The sequence below is a fragment of the Ursus americanus genome, chromosome 17 (genome assembly GCF_024610735.1).
Source record: "Ursus americanus isolate L20-20 chromosome 17, mUrsAme1.1.p, whole genome shotgun sequence".
Classification (NCBI taxonomy): Eukaryota; Metazoa; Chordata; class Mammalia; order Carnivora; family Ursidae; genus Ursus; species Ursus americanus.
This window is the reverse complement of record NC_142143.1, coordinates 10,159,517-10,187,043: the sequence shown is the minus strand read 5'-3', so window position 1 is coordinate 10,187,043 and position 27,527 is coordinate 10,159,517. Positions and strand designations below refer to the sequence as shown.

Sequence of the window (27,527 nt, the reverse complement as noted above, 5' to 3'; positions counted from 1 at the left end):
GCTGGGGCTTCATAAGTCCTTGAGGAGGTGGGAATCCCCAAGTGGGCTTCTCTCCTCCATAATTTCCTCAAAAAGCCCGGATACAAAATGTTTTCAATCCATTTTGCCACATGTTTCAATACCAGGTTACCAGGTAATAAGAATTAGAATTTATGAGTGATGACGGAAAGGTCAGGCACATTATATCTTAATCTTCTGAGCCACTTTGTAAAGCTAGAATTATCCCTATTTTTTTTTTAATTGGAGAATAATTAACATGCAGTGTTACATTAGGTTCAGGCATACAATATAATGATTCAACAATTCTACACATCACTCATGAATTATCCCTGTTTTTAAGGTGTGGAAACTGTGGTTCAGAGAGGCACAAGATCATGGGGCTGAGGGAGTGGGGAAAGCCAGGATTCCAGCCTGGGTGCATAGGACTTCCAAAGCCCTGCTCTTTCCAACCTCCAAGAGGGGTGACAGAGGTGACTAAGACCCTGCTCCTTCCCATGGTGGGTGGAGCGACAGACCCATCCCAGCTATTATATTGGTCAGAGTGACATCACCACCAGGGCAGCTGAGTGGAAGGCTGATTCATCTGAGGTCAGGAGGGACCTCTGGGGAGGAGTGGCTGACCCAGGTCTTGGAGAGGGGAGCGGAATGAGGCTTAGGGGTTCCAAGGCCTGAGGCCCAGAGCCCCACCAGACAAGGGCCTGCTTCCTATGGGTTCTGTCCACAGGGGCCTCGCCCACCATCTCTCTAATGGGGCGGGAGGAGATCCCTGAGCCTACACAGGGGCAGAGAACTCTGAGGGACCTGTTGTCAGGCTTAATACATCACTGAGTGCACACCTGGACCGACGTGGGTGGGGTGGGAGCATGAAGTCTCCCTGGCAGGCGATGGGGGGAGGGGATGGTGGCAGATGGAACTGTGGAGGTCAGGGTTGTTTTGGAGTGGTGAGAGTGGGTCATGAAAGCTGGTGGCCATCTGGGGGGTGCTTTGGCGTCAGCGGGGGAACTGCCTGATTGGCCTGAGGTGGGGGGAATGCCTGCTCAAAGTTTTAGGCAAGAGAGGTGAGTGGGTTTAGGGAAGTCAGTGTGGGGGATCTGCAGGTCCTTAGGGCAAAGAGTGGGAAGAGGGCAGGCTGGGAGAAAGGAGAATTCCAGGTGGGCAGCATGGTGGAGGCAGTCGGGTGGAGAAGTCATTGTGGGACCAGCGAGTTCGCAGTGGGTGAGGGGTCCAGGGGCTATCCCGGAGTTCTCTGACGGGTTCTTGAGGAAAAGCGGTGACCGCGGTCACCCAGCAGAGGGGCTGCGGGGTGTCCGCCCCTCGGGCGGGCGGGGGCGCGTCTGGGGGCGGAGCCGCCGTTGGGTGGGGCGCCAGGCCCCTGCTCCCCGCGGCGGCGGGCGGGGACCGAAGCCAGCGGGACGCCCGCGCCCGCGGCCGGCCCACAGCGAGGGGGGCGGGCGGCGGTGAGTAGGCGGCGGCCCGCCGGGCCGGGCCACGCGGGCGGCGGCTGCTCGGGCAGGTCCGGGCAGGGCCGGGCGGGGAGCAGCGAGCCCAGCCGGGACCCCGCGCCGGAGCCCGAGCGCGGACACCGAGGCCGCGGCCCCGCCTCCTCCCCGCCCTGCGCCCGCCGCCCGCGGGTCGGCGCCCGCAGCTCGGAGCGGCGCCGGAGTCGGAGCTGGAGCTGCAGCCGGAAACCGGCCGGAGTCGGGCCGGGGGGTGAAGCCTGATCCCGGCGGCGCCCGGAGCCGGTCCCGAGCCCCACGCGGCTCATGGCGGGGCCGCGGGGCGCGCTGCTGGCCTGGTGCCGCCGCCAGTGCGAGGGCTACCGCGGCGTGGACATCCGCGACCTGAGCAGCTCCTTCCGGGACGGCCTGGCCTTCTGCGCCATCCTGCACCGGCACCGGCCCGACCTGCTGTGAGTGCCCGGGGCGGGGGGTGGGGGGTGGCGGGCGGGCCGGGGCGCAGGGCGGCGCGGGCTAGAGCTGGGGACCCCCGCCCCCCTCAGTGACGCGGAGGCCGGGCGGTGGCAGGCGCCGCCCCCCGGAGACCCGGACGCCGACCCTACCGACAGGCCCTCAACGACTCGCGGGTCACCGAGCACCCGTCCCCCGGGGGACCCCTCCCCCACGAGGCCCCGCCCCCACCCACTGGGACACTGAACCTGCCCCCCATACTAGTCCCTGCGCCGAGGGCCCTGGCCCCGCCCACAGGGCACTGATTTCCGCCAAAGGGACACCTAGCCCTCCTTGGGGACCCTGGGCCTTTCCCGCACTACAGTGCTCTCAAACAGGCGCACTGAGCAACCCCCTCTCCGCGAGGCATTGAGGCCGGTCCCTCTGTGAGGGGCTCCTCTTGCTCACTTCTCTGAGTCCCCCATGGCATCTTGTCTCCAGGGCACAGAGGAGACCCCGGGTTAATAGTGGTTGGATGAATGGATATACACCCCCTACCTCCCACCCCAGTGAGGACACAGAGCTGCCTCCCAAGTGTGTGCCCCCCAGCCCTGCCGTCCTCAGTGGGGCAGGGAGGCTGAGGGAAGATTCCCAAGGTCTGACTGACAGCCAGCCACGGCCACCGCGCTGCTCCAGGGTGGGAAATGGCCCCCCTTGCCCCCAGCTGCTGAGTGAGCTTCTCATGGGAAAATGTATTCAGACCCCTGGAGCAGTCGACTTGGGGCTTCTCTCTCAGCTCCCCCTGCTATGCGCTGTCCATTTACTCACTCATTCATTCATTCATCAAACGTGGAGTGAAAATTAAGCTGGGCCCCACCATTCCTTGGGCTTCGTGACTCATCCGCACCTTGAGACCCAGAGACCTGGTCCTTGCCTCTCTTGCCAACAGTGACCCCGACAGGGCTCCTCGAGCCCGGGTCTTTGGTGCGTGTTCTGCTGCAGACCTGCTCTCCTGCTGATGGCACCTGGGAGGGCACTGATGGAGGCGAGAAGAGAGGAGAGGATGGCCTCAAGGATCCCATCTGTACCGTGTGCTGCCATGTCTGGGTGCTGGGGTGGGCCCCGCACTGGGCCGCTCAGGAGAGGGTTTGGGGGGATGTGGCTGCAGAAGCAAAGGAGAAGAGGTGGAGACATCTGTGGGCTTCTGCCTGCTGTGGGGCTGGGGCGGCTGCTGTAACACAGGCTCGGGGTGGGGGGAGCTCAGGAATGGGACTTGGAAGGATGGAGGAGAAGGGTGCCCAGATTGGACCCCTGCGTTGGAGCGGAGGGCTCAAGGGGTCTTCCGTTTTGGCTGGGTAGCAGACGTTGAGGCAAGAGGCAGGGGACAGGGCCAGTGTGTGAAGGGACCTCAGTGCCAAGCTAAGGTGATTGGTGGACCCGAGCTTGCCAGCATCAAAGTACAGGTGTTTGGCTTCGTTCGGCTCCTCCAGGGGTAAATCACCGGACCCCTCCAGACATCAGTTTTCTCATCGGTACAGTGGGATTGATAATAGGATCTATGTCACAGAATTGTGAGGATTATATGAGGTAATGAGCATTCAATTAACATGAGTTATTGTGAGTTGTGTGATTAGACAGTAGGGTATGACGAGTGTATGTTCTCCTTCGTTTATTCAGCAGTATTTACGGAGTTACTACTCTGTGCTGGGCCCTGCCTGGTAATGGAGATAGCAGGAGCCAGGTGCCCTCCGAGGGAAGGGCGTTCCCGGGGCCGGAGGGGGCCACCTGAGCAGAGCCGGGGGAGGGAGCACTGCTGGGGCCCATAGCACATGGCAGGGAGGACTAGGAGATGCAGTGGGCAGGGCCTCTTGCTGGCTAAGGGGGGGGTGGATGGAGCCACAAGGAGCTTTGTGGGTTTTAAGCAGGGGAGGGCAGCTCCCCTCCTAAGAAGAGATCCAGAATCATGTGTAGACATTCATTTGTAGAGCAGGCCAGTTTCCTGGCTACCAGCCCATTGTGCAGAAGAAAAACTGAGGCCCGGCTGCCACAGAAGGCATAGATAGGGATGATCTCCATGAGAGTAGGGGTAGGGTAGGGGTGGAGGACAAGAATCCTCTGAAGAGGTTCAGTCTTTTAGAGCTTCGGGCCCTGCCTCTGCTGGGGGGCGGGGTTTGCCATGCTGGGGGGCCTGGTTCATTGTTCCCCACCCCTCCCACCCCCAATCCAGGCATCTTTAAGCTCCCTTGAGGGCAGAGACCATGTGGGTTTCATTTTTGTGTCCTTCATCTCCCCCAGAGCCAAACAGATCTTCCCCGGCTTTTGAAAACTCTCAGAAAATTTCTGTGTTACCAAAGCCCAGATGTTGATTAGGGACAGACATGGGGGTGGGGAAGAAGCTGGAGGAAAAACCAGTGTCTCTGGGGCCTTTACAGTTCTCACACTGTTTCCCGAATTTATTCATTCAATAAATATTTGTTGAGCATTTACTAAGTACCAGGAACTACATAGGGTGTTGGGGGCACAGGGTGAATAACGTGTGACCCCGGCCTTCTAGGAACACTGCGGGACAGACTGAAATTAACTGCCAAGACAAGTTGCTTTTGTCTCCTTTGGTCTCTGAGCAAGCCTTTGTTGGGGCTGAGCTGGTGTCCTTTCACCTGTTCAAAGTGTCACAGACCAGGAGGCTGAGGTTTAGAGACTTTAAATAGTTATGGTCACACTCTTAGGCTGTGGTAAAGCAAGAGGGCTTAGGGACCCAGCTTCGACAGGCCTGGGGGGTGGGGGGTGGGGGCAGGGGCAGAGAGGGTGGAGAGGGGAGGGAAGTGGCCTGGCCAGAGGTGGCCAAAGGGCTGAGGCTCATACTTAGTCAGCTCCCCTGTCCTAGTCCACCCAGCCTTGGGGCACCTCCCTCTGGGGTTCTCAGGCTACCTTTTCCTGCCTCTGCCTACCGTTCATCATACCTGGACTCTGCCTGGAGAGGTTTGGGGGTGGGGGGGGGACATGCTTGCGTGCCCCCTTGTATCAGTGAGGCCTGCCCTTCACCAAGTCCAGACTCAACCAGCCCTCCCCACCAACCTGGGAGGGGGTGCTAGAGCTTGCCCCAACTTACAGATGGGGAAATGAAGGCCGAGGAGACTGCTGACCTGCCCAAGGTTGCACAGCCAGGCCTGGGAGAGCAGAGCCTGGGACCCTGACCTGGAAGGTGGTGCTGCCGGCTCCAGCCTCTGGGCCCACCATGTGGGAGAGTCAAGGCCACAGTTTTCAGCCATAGAAGGGCAAGGCTTTGGGCGAGTGCACCCAGGAGGCTGGGGTTTAGCCAGTTCAGCAGCCTGGAGCACTGAGGGGGAGGAAGGAGATAAACAGAGCTAGCAGGCCGGCCAGCTGTCTCCCGTCAGGGTCCCCAGGGCAGGCCCTGCTGCCTCTCACCTGTCCCAGCTTAGAAACTGGGAAACCCTTTGCTGCTCCCCCAAAGGAAGTTGTCCCCAGGAGGGGCCCAGAGGGTCGGCCAGACGTTCGGTGTCAGTAGGTCTGGAGTAAGTATGTACAATTTCCAGTCTGATTCAAACTTGTTCTTCTATTCCTGGCCCCATTAAAAAACATTCGTCTCTGGGCTGGGTTGGGGATTCGGCAAGTTGGTATGGCTTCTTGGGGTTTGTGATATCCAGCGGAAGGTCCAAAAATGTGGATTCTCATGTCTGGGTGGCTTCGCCTCTCTGGGTCTCAGTGCCCTCATCCATCAAATGGGGTCAGTACCTGCCAGGAGAGTTGCTATGGAAATAAACTCCCGAGAGGAGCTCAGCTCACGCTGCCCGGCGTGAGGTCAGCAATCCGTGGCCGTCCCCCTCATTACAGACATTAGTCCTGGTCTCAGTTCTGTCTTTGCCACTGACTCAGGACATGGCTTTCCAACGCAGTGAGAGAAGGGACCTTAAACTTGAAAGCTTGGACTTGAGCCCCGCCCCTTCAGAGTGATTTCCAGCCTCTGCTTGGATGCCTCAGGGGGCCAAGAGCTCATGCTCTGCCCCCACCTGGCAGACCCTGGCTCAGCCTGTGCTTGTTGCCTCAGTTTCCTTGTTGGCCGTCCACAGACCCCTCCCCCAACCCTGCTGAGGCCCACGCTGGCTGGGATGAGGTCACCTCCGTTCCTTCCAGACTCCACACCCCTGCCCCAGTCACCTCCTCAATGCTCCTCCTCCCCTTTACCTCTTGCAGAGATTTTGATTCGCTTTCCAAGGACAATGTCTTCGAGAATAACCGTTTGGTGAGTCCCCAAACAGATGGACGCTTTAGAGGCTGTGAGTGTGTGGAGGGGGGTCGGGGTGGGCAGGGGTTTTGCAGAGTAGGAGCTGAGGTGAGGGGCTCCTGGACCAGCTCTCTGAGAAGCTGCTTTGCCCTGGGGCCCTGGCTGCTCCTCTCCCCACCCACCTTTTCCTTCTGGCCCCTATATGCCTGGAGCGCCAGCCCCGCCCTTCTCCAGGTCACCATGTGGGGCCAGAGCTAAGGGGAGCCCACAGTCCTGGACCCTTCATCCCACTGAGGGAAGCTGGGCCTAGGCTGAGGGGCACTAACCCTAACCCTGCCTCCTCATCCTCTTCCTCTTGTGGCTGCTTTTGCACCCACTCCTGCACTTTCCCCACTCCTGCACCTGCCCCCCCACCTTCCCCCACCCCATGCCCTACCTGCACTCCTACCCTTGCCCCCCCACCCCACCCCCTGCACCTGCCCTCACCCCAGGCCTTTGAAGTGGCCGAGAAGGAGCTGGGGATCCCTGCTCTCCTGGACCCCAATGACATGGTCTCCATGAGTGTCCCCGACTGCCTCAGCATCATGACCTACGTGTCCCAGTATTACAACCACTTCGCCAGCCCTGGCCAAGGTGAGAGGGGGCCAGCCCTGCAGGGGGGCTGGCCCTGGGGGTGGGGCTGGGGAGGTGCCGGGCTCTTTTCCTCTGAGCTCCCCAGCCCAGGAGGCAGCACAATCACCAGATCATTCACTGAGTCGTTGAAATCCCGATTGCGTAAGAGCGCACTGTGCTGGGCCCTGGGGGTGCAGCTGTGAACGCTGGCTCCCCTTGTGCAGCCCACGGTTTCCTGGGCAGTAAACCCCTAAGCCAATCACTGAACAAAATAAAGGTAGAGAGACAAAGCAGGGCGCATTCGTCTGCTGTGAGCTCACCTCTCTGGCGCCCACCCCCCTCACTTCCTGTTTGCAGACACTTCCCTGGGGCGCTTTTCCTCCCAAGCTAGTGGCCCTGTGGGGCTGTGGTGCAGCCTCTTCCCCAGAAATGACCTGAGAGGCTGGGCACCTGGGGGTGGGCACAGAGGGAGCTATGGGGTGCTTCTCTGCTCTGAGTCAGGTCACTGGGTGGCTACTGGACCTCCCGCCTGGGGCACCCTCCTGCAGGAATGTCTCCTGGGGACAGCTGGGCCTCTCCTTCTGCAGAGAAGAAATGGGCCCAGAGGGGAAGCAGGGAGGTCAAGGTCACACCACAGGAAAGCTGAATGGCTGGACAGGAATCCAGATGTCCCCACACCTGTGCTGGGTCCCTGGGGGCCTTGCCCCTCCCCTGTCCCATTTTGGTCCTACCCCTTGCCTTGGCTCTCCCCTGTAGACAATCTCAGCCTGTCTCTTTAAGATAAAAGTGTTCTACGAAGTCAGGGTTTTTTTTTTTTTTTTTCTTACTAAGAGCAAATCATGCTTACTATAGAAAATTTAGAATATAGCAAAGCGCATAAAAATTAAGATAATCTGTTAACCGCCCCAATGATAGAGATCAATATTATCGTTGAACAAATAACATGAAGTGTGTTTTAGTAGAAATCAAAATGAAAGTGTTTCCCGACCACTGAGTCTTTGGTGACAGGCAGTAGGGTGGCAATGAAGAGCGTGGGTTTAGAACTTCTGCTCTGCCATTGACTATCTGGATGACAGTGGGCCACCATGGTCACCTGGCTGCCTCAGTTTCTCCTTTGCAGTGCAGATAAGAACAGTGCCCTGTCTCTCAGGGTTGATGTGAGGACTAAGTGAGGAAATGTGAACCTGTGTCTGGCCCTTATTTAGGGCTCAGGGTTCACATTATTATGACTTCTTTCTTTCATTGCTTAGAGTTTAGCTTGCTTACCTAGAATCATAATTCAGTCTTACCTTCTGGAGGGTTCCCTGTCTCCAAACCCTCATCTCTTTCAACTAAGCTCTTTTCTGGAGGGCCACCCTTCCGGGGACCTGCGAGGCAGGAGGGGTGGGGAAGGGCCCTCCACAGTACTGGGTCCTCACTGGGCACCCCGGGCGGGCCTGGTGGGCCCAGCTCCCCTAGGCATGCCTGGGACGGGGCACCCCGTGGGCTTGCGGGCGTTCTTACCGATAAAGGTACAGTTTGTGCTTCTCATACAACTTGGCCTCTAGATGCAAACCGTTTGTATCCCACCTGCTGTTCCGCCAAAGGAAACAACAGCAGTGTGTTCCCACCCTGGAGGCAGAGCTGGCGGTTAGACTCCCGCAGATGGTCCTGTACCGTACCTTCTGGGCGACTAGAAGGACTTCAAGGGCAATTTGGACCAGGCTTGACTTTCCCTGGGCCGGGTGGCTCTGGAACCTGGCCCAGGCTGAGACATAGCACCGTGCTGAGTGTTCGCTCGCGCCAGGCTCCACAGTGCTGGTGACCCTGGGCCCATCAGCTGACCCTTGCCCTCCAGAAGCTGCAGTGTGGTCTGGAACCAGAGCGTGCATGAGGGACGCCCAGCGGCTGTGTGCAATTGCAGTCATGGGGCAGGGCGAGTGTTATCCAGATAAAGTTCAGCTTCTTAGTGGGGCCCCTGGGGGTCTCTCCCCCACTTAGCTTGAGTCACTCACTGCCCTAGCCGGAGGCCTACTGAATTTTTTGTGTTTTGAACACATCACATTCCTTCTCTGCTCAGTCTTTCTTCCTGGTGATCCTCCAGCCCCAAACTCCATTTTCTGTTCCACATCTCCTACCCATAAACATTCTTTCCTACCTGTCCTCTAATCTTCACATTTTGCCTCCTCTAAGCAGCCTGCCCTGATTTACCCCAGGCGCTCTTGTGGCCCCCTGCCCTGTGGTGAACACATAAGACTCTGGTCAAATGTTTGGATCACTCCTCCCCCTTCTCTGGCAGACCATGTGTGTCCGGTTCCCAGCTACGTAGCCCCGGCACCTGGTACTCACTCATTCATTCAATAAATATTTATTGAGCCCCTGCGGTGTGCCGGGAACCGTGCTAGGTGCTGGGGAGAGAGCTGAGAATAGGAAGGAGAGAGAGAACACAAATGAAGAGGTGGTATCATTTCAAGGGAGTCCAGTGAAGGAGACAAAACAAGGTAATGGGGTAAAAAGCGGCGGGAGGATGAAGAGGCTATTCTAGATGAGTGGTCGTTGAGGACTTCTCTGAGGAGGTGACATTTGAGCTAAACCTCCAACAAGGAGAAGAAGGAGGCCATTTGAAGATCTGGGAAGGAATGTTCCAGGCTAGGGGCAGCAGGGGGGTCTGCGTGCTTCAGGGGACAGCAGGAAGACGGGGATGAGGACAGAGGGATGGTGGGGAGTGGTACCTGATGAGGCTACGGGCTTCCAAAATTTCTGGCTATAACTCATCACACACATTCCCATCACAGCCCAAGTTCACGCACATGTGTCACTGAAGCAAGTTTCAGGAAACGATTCTTCCCCTTACAACATGTGATACTTGCAGGGGCGCCTGGCTGGCTCAGTAGGTAGTGCGTGCGACTCCGGGGGGTCGTGAGTTCAAGTCCCACGTTCGGCGTAGGGCTTACTTAAAAAAAACACAACACCACAACATGTGATGCGTGAAGATATTTTCTATTTCACCTTTTAAATGTGTTGGTTGTAACCACTAAATTAATATCAGGGTCCCTTAATGGAATGTGATCGAGTTTGGCAAATGATATTTTAGACGACAGTAAGGAACTTGGATTTTATTCCTAAAATCATCAAACAGTAGAATTGATGTTTGGGGGTATATGGTTTTCTGAATTTTCGTTTTTTATTTTAATCACTGGGGACAGCGTAGGTGCTCCGTGAATATTTGCTGAAGTCATACAGGAGTGGAGTCTGCGACGGGGCTGGTGGGCTGGGGAGGGTGAGTTTCTTCTGCTGTGGGGGAGTGCAGCCACACCAGCCCATTTTCCTGAACCTTCCGGCCAGCACCCCGTGGTTCCTCTCTTTGCCTTCCTTCCCAACCCCTTGCCCTGGTGGGAAGGAAGCTCCTGGGCCTGCTGTGTGCTGGGCGCCTGCTCAGTCTGTGATCGTACTGTTGCCTTCGCGTTGACATGGCTGCTGTGCGGTCGGAGTCACTGTCCTTCTTTGTGGAGGCTCGGGGAGCCTTGGGCAGCCTGCCCTTGGCATTCGGCTGGGAAGAGGAGGGGTCTCCTGGCCTGTGTGAAGTGGGAGCCTGCTCTGGTCCAACCATGTTGGGTGGTCTGCCCAAAGGCCATAGCTGTGGAGTTCAAGGTTCAGGCCGCCTGGGGGCCTCCTGGGGCCCAGGGTGTCCACCTTCCTCAGGCTCTCTTTCCTGTCCCTTGGCAGCTGGCGTCTCATCGCCTAGAAAGGCCCAGGCACCCTCCTCTCCGCCATTGGAAGCACCTACTCCCGCAGAGCCAGGAGACAGGGCTCAGGTAGGCCGATGCATCGGGGTAGGGGTGGGGGTGGGACTGAGTGGGTACCATTGCAGTGTTCCTTCTAGGTCCTTTCCCCGTTGGCTTTGGAAGTAGAGCCTCAGGGGCCAGGGTGGCTGAGGGGGCGTGGGCCAGATTCCGGTCCCATTCTGTGGGCAGGGAGCTCCATGCTTCCTCCAGGGCTTGGGGTGGGATCAGGAGATGCCTGGCCTGGGAAGGGGGCATCGGACAGTCTGCCTCACTGACCTCGCCATCCCGGCACTGACAGGATGTACACATGTAATGTAGCAAATACTCCCCTGGATTCCTGTCAAGACAGAGCTTTTAGCTTCCTAGCATGATTCCGTTTTGTCCTCTCAACAGCTCTGGGAGGTGGGTGGTATGCGTCCTGAGAGACAGATGAGAACCCTGAGGCTCGAGAGGTTTGGTCATTTGTCTAAGGTCTGTCCCGCACTCCAAGATGGTTAGAGGAGTGACACCAGCCCTTCACATCTGGATAGCACTTCACGGGGTGCAAAGGGCTTTTCCCACCTGCGCCCCGACTTGTCCTTGCTGGAGGAGCTCCTGAGGGCCGGGGAGCCTGGCCCGGTGTGGGTGCTCAGTGAGCTGGGGCTGAGACAGGCCGGGGTTATAGGATTCCACCGGTAGGTGGGAACCCAAGGCCCAGAGACGTGGGCTTGCTCCAGCTCACGGTGCCTGGAAGTGGAGAAGCTGGGATTTAAACCTGCGGCAGCTCTAGGAGGGGAGACAGTGAAGGCAGATGAGGTGGGCCTAAGAGGATGGTCACCGGTCAGGAGCCAACCTGCAGGGGGGGGAGAGGGGTAAGAGCAGCCAAGGGGAAGGAGGTTATACAGCCAGGAGCCGTCTTTCTGGCGGAGAGGGCCCCAGAAACTGGAAGTCAGGACTTTTGTTTCCATTCTGACTCAGTGACCTTGAGCAAGTCTTTCCCCAGCTCTGGGCTTCAGTTTCCTCATCTGCAAAGTGACGACTGTGTCCCTTCCTCTGCTCCTCCTGGGGCTCTGGTGAAGTGCATTAGCACCGTGAAGCTCACGTGCACTTGGGGGACAGCGGCTACTGGAGGGAGGGGGGCTGTTCTAGAACAGGGAGGCTGATGACCATAGCCCTGCGCCCCTCTGCCCACCCCACTCCCTGCAGGGCGAGGAGCTGTCGCCGGGCAGCCTGTCGGAGCAGGGCGCCCAGCGGACCCCCAGCAGCACGTGCGCGGCCTGCCGGCAGCATGTGCACCTGGTTCAGCGCTACCTGGCCGAGGGCAAGCTGTACCACCGCCACTGCTTCCGGTGAGTGGCCACGGGAGCCTGGGGGGTGGGGGGGCAAGCCCCCCAACACCCCATTTCCAAGGAGGGGAGCTTCCGTGGATCCAGCATCACAGTGTGCCAGGCACACAGAGGGGCCCTTCATGCGAGAGCGTCTTGCTTATCAACCCATTTTACTGATGAGCCAACTAAGGCTTAGTGAGGGGAGAAGCCTGGTCAGTCACAGAATCAGAGGAGCTGAGCTCAGGGGTTCTGCCTCCCGCGCTGAAGCTCTCTGAGGCTAACGACCTGATGACGATTAAGGAGCTGCTTTAGAAGCCCTTGAAAAAAAGAAAAGATTTTTAAAAAAATCACAATAACAGCTTGCTTTCAATGTGTGGCTCCCAGAAGAAGCCAAGTTTAAAGAAAATGAAATAAGAGACGAGGAAAAGACAAATAACCTGGAACATGTATGAAGACATTTTTTAAAAAGATTTTATATGTTTATTTGAGAGAGAGAGCGTGAGCAAGGGAGAGACAGAGCGCCCGAGTGCAGGAGCAGGGGGAGGGGCAGAGGGAGAGGGAGAAGCAGACTCCCCGCTGAGCAGGGAGCCCAGTACAGGGATCCCGGGATCATGACCTGAGCTGAAGGCAGACACTTAATCGACTGATGCGCCCCCGAAAACATTTTATATGTTGCAAAAAAGCAATCAGAAAATAAATAGTCAAGTGAAGCCAGTGACTGAGTTCCGATATGCATTCGACTGTGCGTTAGTGTGTGTGTCTGTGTGTGTTGTGTGTGTCTCTGTGAGTATGGGTGTGTGTCTGTATGTCTGTCGGTGTGGTTTAGTGTGTGTGTGTGGCCATGGCTGTTGGTGTGTATCTGTGTATGTCTATGGGTATGTGTGCGTCTGTGGGCGTGTGTATGGGTTTCTGTGGGTGTGGGTGTGGGTGTGTGGTGGCCAGACCTGGAACCCCAGGGGCCCAATTGCAGAACCAAGGCGTCATGAGGGAAAAGTCTCAAGCAGGGGCACCATTCTACTAACACATTCACGTCTGGCCACTGGGACAGCGTTTTAAGGGCTTTGTCCAGTGACTCCCAGTAAAAAATGCGTTTGACACCGTGGCCAGTTGTGAATACGCACCGGAATAAAACCCCATGGAAATAGATGCACAACCGGAGAGTTTCCTCAAACAGCACATTCTTACTTGTGCGATACACTCCGATATATTGTATTTTATTCTGTTTCATACAAAACAATATCGAAAAACCTCGCTTGGTTCACGACCACGCGGTTGGTTTCCTGAGCCGCTCACGACCCACGGCCTCGGCGCTGGCTGGTCTCCCCGCGCGGGGGCAGACTTTTGCTTCCTCTTGCAGCACAAACTGAAGCATGTTTCACAATTTATGTTGCTTGATTTCATGTGATTTTATAGTTCTGGGCTTCTGGCAGTTACCGTGTTCCTTCTCCAGTGGGAAGTCTGGGGTACCGGATCCAGGCCGGCAGATGGGAGGAGGGAGGGCGGGCACAGCCGCGGCTCTGGGGGAGGAGGAGCCAGGGTCCCGGGCTGGGTGCCCGGCTGCGTTGAAGCCCCCTCCCGACCTTCTCCCTGGCAGGTGTCGGCAGTGCTCCAGTACCCTGCTCCCTGGAGCTTACAGAAGTGGGCCTGAGGAAGGCACCTTCGTGTGCGCGGAGCACTGCGCCAGGCTGGGCCCGGGTGGGCGGTTGGGGGCCAAGCCCGGGCCCCCCCTGCAGCCAAAGCAGCAGCAACTTGCAGAAGAAGTCAAGGATGTGGACGGCGGCGGTGCGGGTGCTAGTGCGCCCGCAGGGGCTGAGGTGGGTGTCCCCAAGGCCAGCCCCGAGGCCCGGCCCCAGATCGCCACCAAACCCCGGCTTCCAAGCAAACCACAGGAGCTGGGCAGCTCCCCGGCCGGCCGCCCCACGCCTGCCCCGAGGAAGGCCCCCGAGAGCCCAGCCCTGACACCCCCCACGCCCCGGCCCCGGTCCAGTCTGCAGCACGAGAACTCGGCGGAACAGGGTGGCAGCAGTGGCCTAGTAAATGGTGAGCGAGGGTCCAGTGGGAGCTGGGCACTTGCTGGGGTGCGTCTGGTGTTTCAGTGTACGTGTGTGTGCGTTGGGAGTTTTCGTGTGTCCACGTTCTCTGGGCCTTGTTCAGTTCCACACGCACGGGGGGCCTGCTCTGAGCCCAGCCCTGAGCTGGGCCCTGGGGACAGATCCTGTTCAGGCCTGGTTGTGCCTTCGAGGCTCTGCCAGTCTCAGCGGGGGGACAAGCACAGACGTAGGGATTTCCGTAGAACGTGGGAGTCTCTTAAGATAGGGGAAGCAGAGGCTCTTGTGGGTTTCATGTAGGACACTTGGGGGTCAGGGAAGACTTCAAGGAGGAGGTGACACTGGGGCTGAGGTAACGCAGTGTTTTCTGTCCACGCTGGGGAAGTGTCCGAGTGACACTTGGGTTCCCCCTTCTGGGCTGAAGTGCCGATGGGCTTTCCAGGTCTCCTGGCCTTGGCTCTATGACTGTTCTTACCTGTCACTTTTGGTGCTTATCTAATCTCCCCGTGTGCTGGGAGGTGCAAGGTGGGAGGAGAGGTTGCCATGGCCACCTGGAGTCCTGGCTAAGCCAGGTAGAAAGGGAGGGCACGCCGCGGCTCCACAGTGCCCGACTCTGCTGCCCAGCCCACAGCCACCCATGAGGAAGGCCTGTCTCATTCTCCTTTCCCATCTAGGAAGGCTGCACGAACCCCCCGTCCCCAAGCCGAGAGGGACGCCCAAGCTGTCAGAGAGGTACGCTGGCTTGGAGAGGCTTTCCCGTGTTGGAGGCCCTCGTGCTGGAAATAGGGGTGCCCCTGGGGTCTGGGGGGTGGGCGAGGCTTCCGTGGGCACATGACTCACCAGTACAGTCTCCCGAGGATGTGCGAGGCTCATTCTGGGTGGATGACGCTGGGGCCGAGTGCTTTGCCCACATCTTCCCCGAGGCTCCCCTGGGGTCCCCACTCCTGTGGGTGTAGTCCTGCTAGAGGCAGTGCCTCTGGAGCCCCTGGACCTCTCCATGCCCCTGCTGCTCTGTGACATGGGAGACTTAGGCCTCACTCAGAGAACTGTTGTGAGAATTGGCAGCTGAAGTCTAGAAAGACCCAGAAAAGCTCCGCTGTGTACCTGGCTCAGGCCCTCCAGCCTGGGACTCTGCGTCCTGCTGTGAGGACAGCTATTTCCAGCTGTTCTTTGGAGCTGTGTGGTCTCTGAGGGGGAGAGTGGGCCCCAGCTGTAATAGTAGTTAACAGTGAGCACTTGCTGTATGCAAAGTGCTCTGCCCATTGGATCCTTAGAATGCCCTTGTGAAGTGAAGGTTATTGTCCCCATTTCATACGTGGGCGACTATGGAGAGGGGCCAGGTGACTCAGCCTCACACAGAGAGCCCCTGCGGGTCCTTTCCTGGGCTGGGCTGATGCAGGCTGAAGGTTCATTCTCTCTGGGCCTTAAGGGTCCCAGCCAGGATGTAACAGTCCATGTCAGCCTTGGGCCCAGACCGATCTCACGGGGCTGCGGGAGAGGGGTGCAGTTTCTCATCCACTCCCTTTGAAATGGGCTTAAAACTGTCCAGAGAGAAGAGGCTGCTGCCCCCACCCCAATGGTTTCTGCCTCTTCCCCCCTCCCTCCAGGACACCAGCCCCCAGGAAAGACCCCCCATGGATCACCCTGGTGCAGGCAGAGCCAAAGAAGAAGCCAGCCCCCCTCCCGCCGAGCAGTAGCCCCGGACCTCCAAGCCGGGACAGCAGGCAGGTGGAGAATGGCGGCATGAAGGAGGCGGCCCAGCAGAGCCAGGTGACAGCTGGCCCAGAGCCCAAGCCCTACAATCCCTTTGAAGAGGAGGAGGAGGACGAGCCCCCAGCTGCACCCAGCCTGGCCACTGGCCCTGCCCTGGCCCCCTCGGCGGAGTCCGCACCCAAGTCCCTGCACCCCTGGTATGGCATCACCCCCACCAGCAGCCCCAAGACGAAGAAGCGCCCTGCCCCCCGCGCACCCAGTGCGTCCCCACTCGGTGAGTGCCGTCTCTGGGAGCTCTCCTGACAAAACGCTGGGCTTGGGGGCCGGGGTCAGCCCAGGGCTGGAGGAGGCTGTGTGGTGCAGTGGGGTCCCTGCCAGGCCGGGGGCCACGTGTGTCCTCTCAGCTGATTTGAGAGCACACCTATGGGGTAGGTCTCATGCTCCCATCTTGCCGGTGGGGAAGCAGGCACAGAGAGGGCATGGGATTTGCCCAAGGCCTCAGAGCGCTTGAGCAGTATAGGCAGGATTTGACAGGCAGGAGGCCGGAGGCTCCGCACTCTAGCCTCCTAACCCTCCGTTACGTAACCCACCTCACGGTAAGGTGTCGTGAGGAATAAACGTGTGCCCGCTGCAGGGCTCAGCACCGCCTGGCTCGCGGAGAGCGTGTGGCCGGGGTTCACTTGAGTCCTGCCTGTCTAGTCTCTACCCTCCCGTCGCCGGGTACCTTGGGCTCTGACCTGGCTGTGGGTGACCTTGAGCAGCTCCTTCCTGTGTCTGCCTTCAGTGTCCCCATCTGGAAGTTGGTGGTAGTGGGCCAGCCTCGGGTGCTGTGCCTCCCTCCACCTACCACGCCCTCTCACCCATGCTCTTTGTAATTGTGTTTTTTTAAGATTTATTTGTCTGTTTGAGGGACAGAGACAGGGAGATACAGAAAGAGGGGTGTGCCGGGCAGAGAGAGAGGGAGAGAGAATCTCAAGCAGATTCCCCGCTGAGCATAAAACTTGACTTGACCCCAGGACCCCGAGATCATGACTGAGCCGAAATCAAGAATCAGACGCTCAACTGACTGAACCCCCCAGGGGCCCCTCATTGTAGTTTTTGTCTATCACCGTCTTGCGGGCTTCTCAGGCCTCAGGCCTGGTCACCTTCCATCATGGCTGGGGGTCCGGCCGCCTCCAAGACCCCAGCGGGAGCCCCTTGGACGGGGGGCTGAGAGTGCACGAGAGATGCCTGGAGGCAGGTGCTCAGGTGGCCCGGGGCTCCCCGCTCCGGCCCCTGCTGGAACCCCGGGACCCTCTAGCTACGGAGGGGTGGGCAGCTGCGGGACGCCGGCCCTTCCCGGGCAAGTGCCTTCCCTCTGAATCTGCCGGCTCATCTGGAAAACACAGATGGCGATGCTTCAAGGCATGGTATCCATCACCCACACGAGGGTTAAAGCGGCACAGGGCGGTGCCTGGCCCGGGCCGGCAGCTGTAAGGGCTGCCGGTTCCCCCCTTCTCCTGCTGGTCCGAGGCAGAGGACAGGCCAGCCTGGATTCTGTCTGCCCTCCCCTTCCCCTGGCAGCCTCGCCTCCTCCACTGGGCTTTGCTTTGGGTCAGATCAGACAGGGGAGGGGAAGTGGAGGCAGCGGCCACATGCAGGAGGAAGTGAGAGGCAGTGAGGGAACCCAGGACTGCAGATGTGCCCTGAGGTGGCGCCCCAGATCCCCAAGCGTGGGGGCTGAATGCGGACGATTCGTCGGCTGCTGACCTTGGACCTGTCACGCCCTTGCTGCTCTCTGGGCCCCGGCCTTGTCTGGACACGGAAGCACTTGGGGTTCCAGGGCTCCCTGCGGCTCTGTGGAGGGTGGAGGGTGTCAGGTGAGGCTGTGCCTCCTCGTGGGGCGCTCACGTGCTCATTTGTTTGTACAGCTCTGCACACCTCCCGCCTGTCGCACTCGGAGCCGCCCTCCGCGACCCCGTCACCAGCCCTCAGTGTGGAGAGCCTGTCCTCCGAGAGCTCCAGCCAGACTCCCTCTGGGGAGCTTCTAGAACCACCCGTTGTGCCCAAGAGCTCCTCGGAGCCTGCGGTCCATGCCCCTGGCACCCCTGGGACCTCTGCCAGCCTCTCCGCTGACTCCTCCCTGTCCTCCTCCGGGGAGCTGGTGCAGCCCAGCGTGGACCAGATACCTCAGGCCAGCCCTGGCCTTGCCCCTGGTACCAGGGGCAGCCCGGGTCCCCAGCCAGCCAAGCCCTGCAGTGGCGCTGCCCCCACCCCTCTCTTACTGGTTGGAGACAAGAGCCCCGCGGCTTCCCCTGGAAGCTCGTCCCCGCAGCTCCAAGTGAAGGTGAGTGCTCCCCTTGCCAAGAGCTGCCGTCCTGTCTGGCCTCAGGGCAGGGATGTCCAGGGCCTTCCATCTTTGCTGGCCTCTGACTTCTTTACTGACTTGGCTGTGTCCCCCAGGACTCCATTCATGACTCCGTTCACGACTCCATTCACTGAGGCGCGGGTTTCTCTACCCATCCTCCCATCCATCTACCCCCCTTTCCACCTGCCTGGCCCTTCATACAGTGACGCGCCTGGGCACCTGTTTACTTGCCTGTCCCATGTACTTGCCCATCCGGGACCCACTCCTCCCGCCACCATCCATCTTCGCATCCTTCTGTCCACCTTTCTGTTCACGAGGCCCTGTTTATGCCGAGGCCCCTCCCACACCCTCCGTGTCCTCCGTCTCCTCGCGGGGGAACCGGTCTCAGGGAGCTCATTCTCCAGGTGACCTTTGTGGCTGTTCGTGTAATTGTTCCTTAGTCCCATGCCAGGAACCGGGGGTCATCAGGGGTCAGGACCCTCCTCTGGGCATCTAGTTCCTGAGGGCGCCTCTCTTGTAGCCACAATCCTTTTGGGCCACCAGGTTCTGATTGTCCACGTCTGCACACACTCTGCAGCCCTCTGAGGGTCCGGGGCTCGTGCGGCCCCGGGTGGAGAGTGGCAGGACTGCTCGGGTGGGGTGGCTGTAGTCACGGTCTGATGACCTGATGGAGGATGAGTCTGGGGAGAGGGCTGAGCGCTTGGTCCAGCTCCTACCTGGGCACCTCTCAGACGTTTCACCTGCCCTGGCCTGGTCAGCAGCCTGCTGTTCGGCTCTGCTACCGGCCTGCCGTGTGACCTTGAGAAGGCCCCGCCCCTTCTGTGGGCCTCAGACTGCTCTGAGGAGGCCCAGGGTTCCCTAGTGGTGGCACATGGGGAAGAGGTCAACTTTGGGCACTCCCCCCCGCCCCACTCCTTCAGGCAGCTCCTTTTAAACGTCTTCTTTCTGTCCTGGGGGTGTGTGAAAGGTTGGCTTGACTGAGTCTGTGCTAAAAGGCTGAGACTCCTTGGGGACCTTGGGGGCCTGGGGCTGGTTGACCCTGCTGGGCCCCTCTGGGTGCTGCCCTGTGGGAACCAAACCCTTTTTCTCTGCCATGCCTGGACTCAGGCCCTGGTACTTTTCCTGCCTCAGAAATCCCCGGGCAACTACCAGCCTGAAAGAATCTCTCCATGCGCTAGCACGGGTGAGGTGAGAGGGCTCCCTCCAGCCTCCCTCGGCTGCTGGGAGAAAGTTGGGTCAACACTCCTGGGAGCACTGGGGGCCTCAAGCGAGACCTTCCCATGGGGACCCATCACGACGCCTCTGTGTCTGATGAGCTGGGGAAACAGCAGGAAGACATTGCGTTGCCCATGTGGCAGACGAGGCCCTGTCCCAGTGCGGGGGCTGTCTGGCTGTGCTGGCCTTAGAGGGGTGGGGTCTCCGCAGAGGGTCAGACAGATGCAGGGCTGGGGTGCATGGAGGGTGGTGCAGCAGAGGGGAGGGGTCTTTCCTGGATGGGGAGGAAGGAAGCTACTTTTTTCCTCCATCTGGCCAGATGGAAGGTGGGATCCCTGCTTTCACACTTCCTGGTGGGGTGACATGGGCTAGGAACTTCATTTCCCTCTCTGAGCCTGAGAGTCCCTGCTAGAAAGGGGTGGTTGTGAGCCCTGAGTCAGCAAGCATAGCCGTCTACACTCCATATCCTGACCACTGTCCCTGACCCTAGCTTGGGCCCTTAGGAAGTGCATGACCTTGAGCCAATTAATTAACCTCTCTGAACTTGAGTGCACTCAGCTATAAATTGGGCATTACAGTACCCATTTTGCAGAGAGGTTCGAGAACAGGAGTGTGTAAAGGTATCCAGCGCTGGGCTGTAGGCGGGAGGTCCTTGGAAATGGAAATGTCTGTCGAACACCACGGTGCACCAGACACGGAGTGCTGGGAGAGTCTCTCTCTCTCTGCCTGGGCTGCCTCCTCCCCGGCTCCAGGCCCTAGTCCCATGTAGTCAGGCTGCCGGGGGTCCTACTGCGCCCCCTCCCCAGACTTACCTTCTGCCATTCTCCCTGCCTTCAGTCTTCCTGCAAGGAGAACCCTTTTAACCGGAAGGCATCACCCACAGCGTCCCCAACCACAAAGAAGACCACCAAGGGATCCAAGCCAGCCAGGCCGCCTGCCCCAGGACACGGCTTCCCGCTTATCAAACGCAAGGTACCGGCGGGCAGCCCGCAGGCCCTCGGCCACCTGGGCCCGGGCCCCCTCCCTTGGCCGCCTCAGGAGTCCCGTGGGACTGAGATGGGCTGTGTGGGCAGCTGCCTTTGGGGGTGTGGAGAGGGGCACTTGGGGGCCCGACTGGAAGGTTAACTTGCAGCCGGGGGGACTGTGAGCAGACCAGCTGTTCTCAAGCTGGAGCCATGGCTGGCGCATTTCACTTGTTACTAATAATAGTTCAAGGATCAGAGCACTCCCATGATACACTTCCAGTTAAACAGATTAGAGTGCTGTCGAGCTTCTCTCTCTCCCAGGGTCACTCTCTTACATTGTGATATCATTTCTGGAGTGGCAGAGGCGGGGGAAGGGCTGCCACGAGAGGCGGGAGGTTGTGCCTCCCTCTGGGTGTGCCTTTTGGCGCTGGGGCCAGGGGCATGGAGGGGTTGGGACCCTCTCCACAGCAGCCCTTCCCCACACCGGGATCCTGCACCTGGCCACGCTGGGGTGCGGGACAGAGCCCAGGCCCAGGGTCTGGGGAGGCCAGTGCTGGCCAGAGAAATGGCAAAGCCCCTGGCAGCAGGCAGGTGGGAGGGGTGGGCTGTCCTTCCGGTGACCGGGGTGTTGTCGGGCAGGTCCAGGCTGACCAGTACATCCCCGAGGAGGACATCCACGGAGAGATGGACACGATCGAGCGCCAGCTGGATGCGCTGGAACACCGTGGAGTCCTGCTGGAGGAGAAGCTTCGTGGCGGAGTGAACGGTGTGCGGGAGCTGCTGGGAGGGCCTGGTGGGTGGGACTTAGGGGTGGCAGGGGCCTCCCTCCCCAAGGGCGAGCCTCGATGGCTCCTTTGAGGGCTGCAAGTGCTGCCAGCCCTGGCCTCAGTGGGCATCTGGCTTCCAGAGGGCCGTGAGGACGACATGCTGGTGGACTGGTTCAAGCTCATCCACGAGAAGCATCTGCTGGTGCGGCGGGAGTCCGAGCTCATCTATGTGTGAGTCCTCCCCCCGCGGCCCCTGCTCCCCTCCCCAGAATCCGTGGACTTCAGCACGGAGCATCTCCCCTGCCTTCCCTCCTCGCTGGCAGCCCGGGGCAGGGTTAATAGTTGGCTGTTCCCGCTGTCTAGTTTCAAGCAGCAGAACCTGGAGCAACGCCAGGCGGACGTGGAGTACGAGCTCCGCTGTCTCCTCAACAAGCCAGGTGAGCGCAGCCACAGGCACTCCTCTGGCCCCTGCCCGGGGGCCGTGACATTCACGCACGAGGGGGCCCACTTCTTACCCTCCCGGCTGGGGAGGAGGCAGAGCCCCGGGGTGGGGACACACAGGCCGACTCTGGGAACAGGGCCAGAGGAGGAGAGGGCCAGGAGGTGCTGTCTGGGTCATAGCAGGTGATACCTAGGCTCGAGTGATGGCAGGAGAAGGAACAGCATGGCCAGTGTGGGGGTGTGGCCTCATGTGCCATCAGGAGTGACCGGCTTGCAGAGAGCAGCAGGCCCAGGAGCAGACTATCTTGGCTGCTCCCTCTCCTGGGACTTGTGGGTAGACGGGTACCTGCTGGGGAGAGCCTTCGGGCTCCAGGGCCCAGGGCTGCCCCAGATGAGTGGGTGACAGCAGATTCCTGTCCAGAGGCACCTCAGGGCTCATGGCCATGAGGCCAGAGCATGGCCAGGCTTCACCAGTGGTGGGAGGCATGGTGGAAGGATCCCGAGCGCAGTGTGGCTCAGAAGGACTCTGGGGGTGCGGGGCAGGACGGTGGAGGGGCAGCGGGAGGGGTTGGGTGTGGCGTCGCAGTTAGGCAGGTTTCTTAGCCTCACTGAGCCTTAGTGGCTTCAAGTGTAAGATTGGATGAAGGTACCCACCTTGTAGGGTATTCCTGGGATAGGAGATAAGGATGTGGAAACGCTCTGTGCCCCCGAGGGGCTGGTGGTTGATGGTTATGATGTGGCTGAGTTGGGGTCTGTGGCCCTGACGTGTCGGTGAGCCACAGAGCCACAGGTGGGCAGCGAGACCACAGGAGCCAGGGCTCTTGGCCGCTTCCTCCGGCCCAGGCGGTGGGCTTCACTGTGTCCATTTCACAGATGAGGAAATGAAGAACCGGAGGTTGAGTCTTGCCCGTTGATGGTGGCGCTGGGCTTCTAATCCCTGACTCTGACTTGGCCTGTCCCTCCTGCCTGCTGGGACAGTGGCCCTGCCTCTCCACTGACTAGGGAACTTGGGAGGCTGGATAAGACCCAGAGCAGAAGCGTCTCTGGAAGCCAGTCCGCTGCCCTGTATGAGTCATTCCCACATCGCCTGGAGGCTGGGACACGGCCCCCACGCAGAGGGAGCCACAGCGACGCCCTGTGGCTGGAGTGGGCGCAGTCCTGTGGGCCTCCCGGCCAGCCTGGCCCTGGGCGTACGGTGCTGCTTCTGCAGCCTTCTGTCTGATGGCTCCTCGTCGTGGGCTTGTCATCCTGTCCCGGAGGTTGCTTTTGCAGGGTGAGACTGGCTTATAAGGCCCGAGGTCAGTTAGGGACCCATAAAGCACCGTAAGGGCTGTAGCTTGCTGTGTGACACTGGTCAAGGACCTAACTTCCCTGAGCCTCAGTTTCCCCACATGTAGTGTAGGGACATGACCTCCCCACGCCCCACATTTGGGAAGTAGCGGAGGGATTTGAATTGGGATGGTGACTCCCATGATGTCTCCAGAACTATGCCGGGCTGCCTGCTCCTGAGCTCTGGCAAGGTGAGGTGTAAGGACATTGGAATGTGACTGTGGGGGTTCAGGATGTTTATTTCAAGACAGGGAGGCCTGTGGTGGCAGATGTTGTGGAGGGAAGGCTAGGTGTGGACACCCTTCCCCTGGGAGCCTGTGGGCTGGACAAAAGGGAAACTAAGGTGCAAGTGGACCCTTGGGTGGTCCTGTGGGATGGATGGCTCGGGTTCCTGAGAGGAGGCTGGTGGGACAGCAGGTATATGACCCCTCAGGGACACCTCCTGGCTGGGCTCACCACCCCCATGGTCCTGTCCCCTCTGATCTGCCCTCCTTCATGGCATTATGTTAAGATCCCAATACGCCACTTGGGTCACATTGCTTCTACTGTGTAAGGACCGCTGGGGTCCCCTGGTATCTGCCCAGGCCTGCCCCACTCTGGCCGGCCAGCCCACCTTTGGAGGCTCTCAGCAGGCCCGGCCTGAATCCTGCCTCCTCCAAGAAACCTCCTAGTGAACATTCGTTGAGCGAATGAATGAGCAGAAGCAGGATCCCCTCTGGCAGGAGCTGGTCGTGCTCGCCCTCCCGGAGCCCTCTTGAAGGGTTTTTGGTAGGCAGCCTAGTCTCCTTGGTCTCTTCCTTAACAACCTTCATTTCCCCCAAACGGGTCATCCCCCCCAGGTGGGCCCCTCCTTCCTGTCCTCACAGGACCCAGCATGGGGCTGGTCCATGGCCACCTCAGCACTTAGGCATTGGCCCCTGGCTTCCTGGGAAGGCAGGAGGGTTTCCCACCACCCAGTTCCCCAAATTTCTCCTTGGACAGAAAAGGACTGGACAGAGGAGGACCGGGGCCGAGAGAAGGTGCTGATGCAGGAGCTCATGACCCTGATCGAGCAGCGCAACGCCATCGTCAACTGCCTGGACGAGGACCGGCAGAGGTGAGGCGGCTGGGGAGGGGCTCCCCCCACCCCAGGGTGGGGGGTTCCTTGCAGGAGGGGCCCAGAGCAGGCCAGGCCAGCCCTGCCCTCGTGGCCAGCAATCCCAGCACACCCTCTCTCAACTTGTGGGAGGGACTCAGGCTGGAAGGGACTGAGAGAATATCTGGTCCTTCCTCCTGTGGGACACTCGGCTTCCCTTTCTCATTTCAGGGAGGAGGAGGAAGACAAGATGTTGGAAGCCATGATCAGGAGGAAAGGTGAGGCCCCTCCCAGGGCTCTGGTCCACCTCGATCTGTGGGAGGGTAGGGGGCAGGTTGAACAGAGGCTTGGAGCGGGCGCTCCAGGGATGGTGTGGGCAAACTCTAAGCCTCCCCCTTGATGGGAGGGCCATGCGTGGTGAGGCAGGCCAGCCTAGAGCCAGGAAGGCTGTGGCCTGGGCTCAGAGGGTGGGCTGCAGGGAGGGCTGGGGTGGGTAAGGAGCACTGTCCCACGGCGGCTGCTTGAGGCCGGGAGTTCCTCCTTGACATCTGCAGCTGCTCTTGGAGAAGTTTGTGGGCGAGGGGCGCCTGGGTGGCTCAGTTGGTTAAACCCCTGACTGCTGATTTCGGCTCTGGTCATGATCTCATGGTGCTGGATTGAGCCCTGCGTCTGGCTTTGCGCCTAGCGGGCAGTCGGCTTGGGGATTCTCTCCCTCTGCTTCCCCCTGCCCGCCCCACCCTGGGTACTCTCAAATAAATAAATCTTAAAAAAAAAAAAAAAAAAAAAAAAAAAGTTTGTGGGCTCAAATAGCCGTGCCTACCAGAGATAAGATGGTGCCCGGAACAGCTAAAAGAGCACTGGCCTGGGAGTCAGGAGACCTGGGTTATATCTTGGTTCCACCAGTGACTCATTTTTGTGTTCTTGTGGTTAGGTCTGGACTCTAGTCGGGCTGCTTGGGTTCCAAGCCCAGCTCTGGAACTTATTAGCTGGGTGACTTGGATCCCGTCATTTCAGCCTTTTCAGCCGTGCAGGCCTCCCCGTCCCGGTGTGCAACATGGGGGTGCAGAGGGTTCCTGGGATGGTGCACAGAAAGCACTTTGCCCTGGGCCTGGCACCTGCAGGGTGCGCCACCGGTGTCGGTCCATTTCAAAGGTCTGCAGTTGCCTCGTGAAAACTGCGGGTGAGGGGGATCGTGTTTGAGGCCCCTTCTAGCTCCGTCAGTGTCCGTGCTGTAGCCCCCGGAGCTGTGAGCACTGGGCTTCTTCACGATAAATCTAGGCCATGCTTCCAAGCTCCAGGTTGCTTTCACAGTTGCTTATTTCTGGATCCTTGCCGAAACACCGCGACGGGCATGGTCCCCATCCTCACAAAGGTGAAGTGACGTGCCCAGGACTCCAGACGGGCTGGAGGGGCGGAGCTGGGCCTTTGTCACTGCCCCGGCCTGTGCCGACGTGCTCCCCTTAGCCACATGCTAAGTGCTCCCCCTTCTCTTCTGCAGAGTTCCAGAAGGAGGCTGAACCCGAGGGCAAGAAGAAGGGGAAGTTCAAGACCATGAAGGTGCTGAAGCTGCTAGGGAACAAGCGGGACACCAAGAGCAAGTCCCCGGGGGACAAGAGCTAACGGCGAGGGTGGCCGGCTGGGACCCCCACCCCTCCTGGCATGTGCAGCCCCCCGGCTGTGCTCTGCGGGGGGGGCACGCTGCTTCCCATTGGGATCAGTCCCGGGGAAAGATGACGTCAGGGGAGGGGGCCTCTGGGTGACAGCTTCTCCCTCCTCAGGGTCCTCTGGCTGGTCTGGGCCAAAGAATTTTCTTCCCTTTTCTGAGGGCCGCGGGCAGCTGTGGCTCAGCCCTGCCCGGTCTGGTTCTGAGGACTCCAGAGGCTGTGACTGAGCCAAGGAGCAAGCAGGGCCCTGGGTCCAGGGAGCGGCGGGAGCTCAGCACACCTGCCTGGCATCCCAGCCACTGCCTGCCGTGACAGGCAGTTCCTGGGTCTCTCTTCCCTTCTGTACCATGTCCAGATGGGATTCTTAGCTGTCAGAGTTCTGACCTGAAGGCCCTTCCACCCCTGCGGTCGGCCCTTCCACCCATGAGGTGGTGGACCTCTGGCCCGGGGTCTCCTGCCCTCGGGGCTCTGCTGCTCTTGGCAGGCCGGCAAGCCTGGCTTGGCTGCCCTGGTTTCTTCCTGCCCCAGCCCTGGCTCTGAGTTCCCGTTTTGCTTTCCAGCGCAGGTGGCCCTGAATCTGTTTCTCCTCACTCAGGAGCTCTATTTATGAAGTCTAATTAGGTTTGAACTCGTTACTGTGTCCTCAGACACGAATGGGCCTGGCGGACAAATCCGGCCCTCTGTCCCTCAAAGCTCTAGGAGGTGCTTGTCTCATCTCCCCTTGTTCCATCGGAAACCTCACCCCCAGGAATCGGGGCCAGGTGGCTGTGCTGGGCTGGGTGGGTGCCCTAGAGCTGAGTCCCCAGGGAGGGCCTCTGGGAGACGGGCCCCAGGGGTGGTTCTGGTCCGCGAGCATCAGCGGAGGGAGCTGTGCTTCACGGAGGTGCTAATCTCGGGTTCCTTAACACATTGTAGCCTGACCCCTCATTTAGACTTGCCCCCGCCACCCCAGGGCTGGGGGATGGTGGGCCCATTCCTGGGTGTGGTTATCACCAGTCTGTCTTCTCACACTTGACTGTTGTCCGCTCTCTCCCGACTTGTTCGCCCGAAGGACTGACGGCCACTCACCCCACTGTGATGGCCATGGGGCAGGAGGAGCCAATGGGGACAATTGCCTTTTCCCCAGGGAATGTGTCCAGCAGCCGTCATCGGGCAAAGCGCTGTTGCTATAAGCTATCTGTGGGGCGCTCGGGGGGCCCCCTCCCTCAGCACACCTCTGGGGAAAGTACGCACTGTATTCACTCGCGAGGGTTTTCCTCACCAACAATAAATGGAGACAACCTCAGTTGCCAGTGCCCCCGAGCCTTGGGCGTGTTGCCCTCAGCCGGGTCTGCCTTCTTCCCTGCCGCCCCATGCCCCGTGGCCGGGCATCTCTGGTTGCCCGGGAGGGGAAAGTGGGGCTGTCCATGGCAAGGGGCATTGGCCGTCGGGGCCTGCCAGTGGGCAGGACTCTTCCTCTGCAGAGAGAGGCGGCCTGTGCAGCCCCTGGTGTTCTTGCGAACATCTCTTGACCTGGAGCTGGTCACCAACTCTAAAGGCTTTCGGGGGCCCGGCAGGTCACACACCTGACCAGGCGGGGTGTAACCTGAGGGCTGGCTCTGGCAGGCTGTCAGGGTGTCCGGAGACTCAGCGGGGACTGAGGTGAACGGGGGTGTCTATGCCCCAACTAAAGGGGGAAGTTCTTCCTTACTTACGTCGACTGTAGCCTGTGGGAATGCGGCCCTATGTGGCCATACCTTCCATTTTTCAAAAGAAGCTAGAAATGCAGATTTTGTGTGTGTGTGTGTGTCTGTGTGTGATTTGTAAATGTTGGCAACTAATCTGAATTTAAATCAAGGGTAGGCTATGTTGTCACGGGTGGGCCAAAGGTGTGCTGGGGTTCTCTGGTTTGCTGCCTTGGGGCTACATGAGGGGGCCTTTGAGGTGGAGGACAGCTGTCCTTATGGTATACCCTCCGCCCTCAGGTTCTGAAGGATATGTGGACACAGGCTTCCCATGGAAATGTTCCTGAACCAGCCCTTCGTCTGGCCCCTTCCACTTACCTGTTTGAGGCTGTGGGGCCGTGTGTGTTCTGTAGCCTAAAACTCGGGTCCTGTGGCCTGTAGGATTATACGAATCCCTCCAGGTGGGAGTGTTGGTTGAATTTTCCAA

General features: G+C 59.5%; 1 protein-coding gene and 1 long non-coding RNA gene across 2 annotated transcripts; one reads left to right on the top strand and one right to left on the bottom strand.

Annotated features, from left to right (window-relative positions):
* The first annotated feature begins 1,412 nt into the window (after positions 1–1,412).
* Positions 1,413–26,661, top strand: MICALL1 (MICAL like 1). The gene is made up of 16 exons (XM_045779937.2): positions 1,413–1,909; positions 6,099–6,147; positions 6,621–6,762; positions 10,447–10,535; positions 11,691–11,833; positions 13,407–13,852; positions 14,535–14,592; positions 15,468–15,847; positions 17,484–17,899; positions 19,973–20,107; positions 20,740–20,866; positions 21,008–21,098; positions 21,231–21,304; positions 23,619–23,733; positions 23,944–23,990; positions 25,211–26,661. Exons 1-16 carry the CDS (start codon positions 1,764–1,766, stop codon positions 25,330–25,332), a joined length of 2,580 nt encoding a protein of 859 aa, XP_045635893.2. The 5' UTR covers positions 1,413–1,763; the 3' UTR covers positions 25,333–26,661.
* LOC148108625 (uncharacterized) lies at positions 15,841–20,086 on the bottom strand. The gene is made up of 3 exons (XR_015727088.1): positions 19,948–20,086; positions 17,323–17,409; positions 15,841–16,948 (listed from the first exon to the last, which is right to left on the bottom strand). It is a non-coding gene; the product is annotated as an uncharacterized LOC148108625 (long non-coding RNA).
* Positions 26,662–27,527: the final 866 nt, after the last annotated feature.

Coding starts and splice junctions, on each gene's coding strand:
- MICALL1 (XM_045779937.2), top strand. CDS start 1,764: ATGGCGGGGCCGCGGGGCGCGCTGCTGGCCTGGTGCCGCCGCCAGTGC. Junction 10,536..11,690: donor AGCCAGGAGACAGGGCTCAG/GTAGGCCGATGC, acceptor CACTCCCTGCAG/GGCGAGGAGCTGTCGCCGGG. Junction 14,593..15,467: donor ACGCCCAAGCTGTCAGAGAG/GTACGCTGGCTT, acceptor CCCTCCCTCCAG/GACACCAGCCCCCAGGAAAG.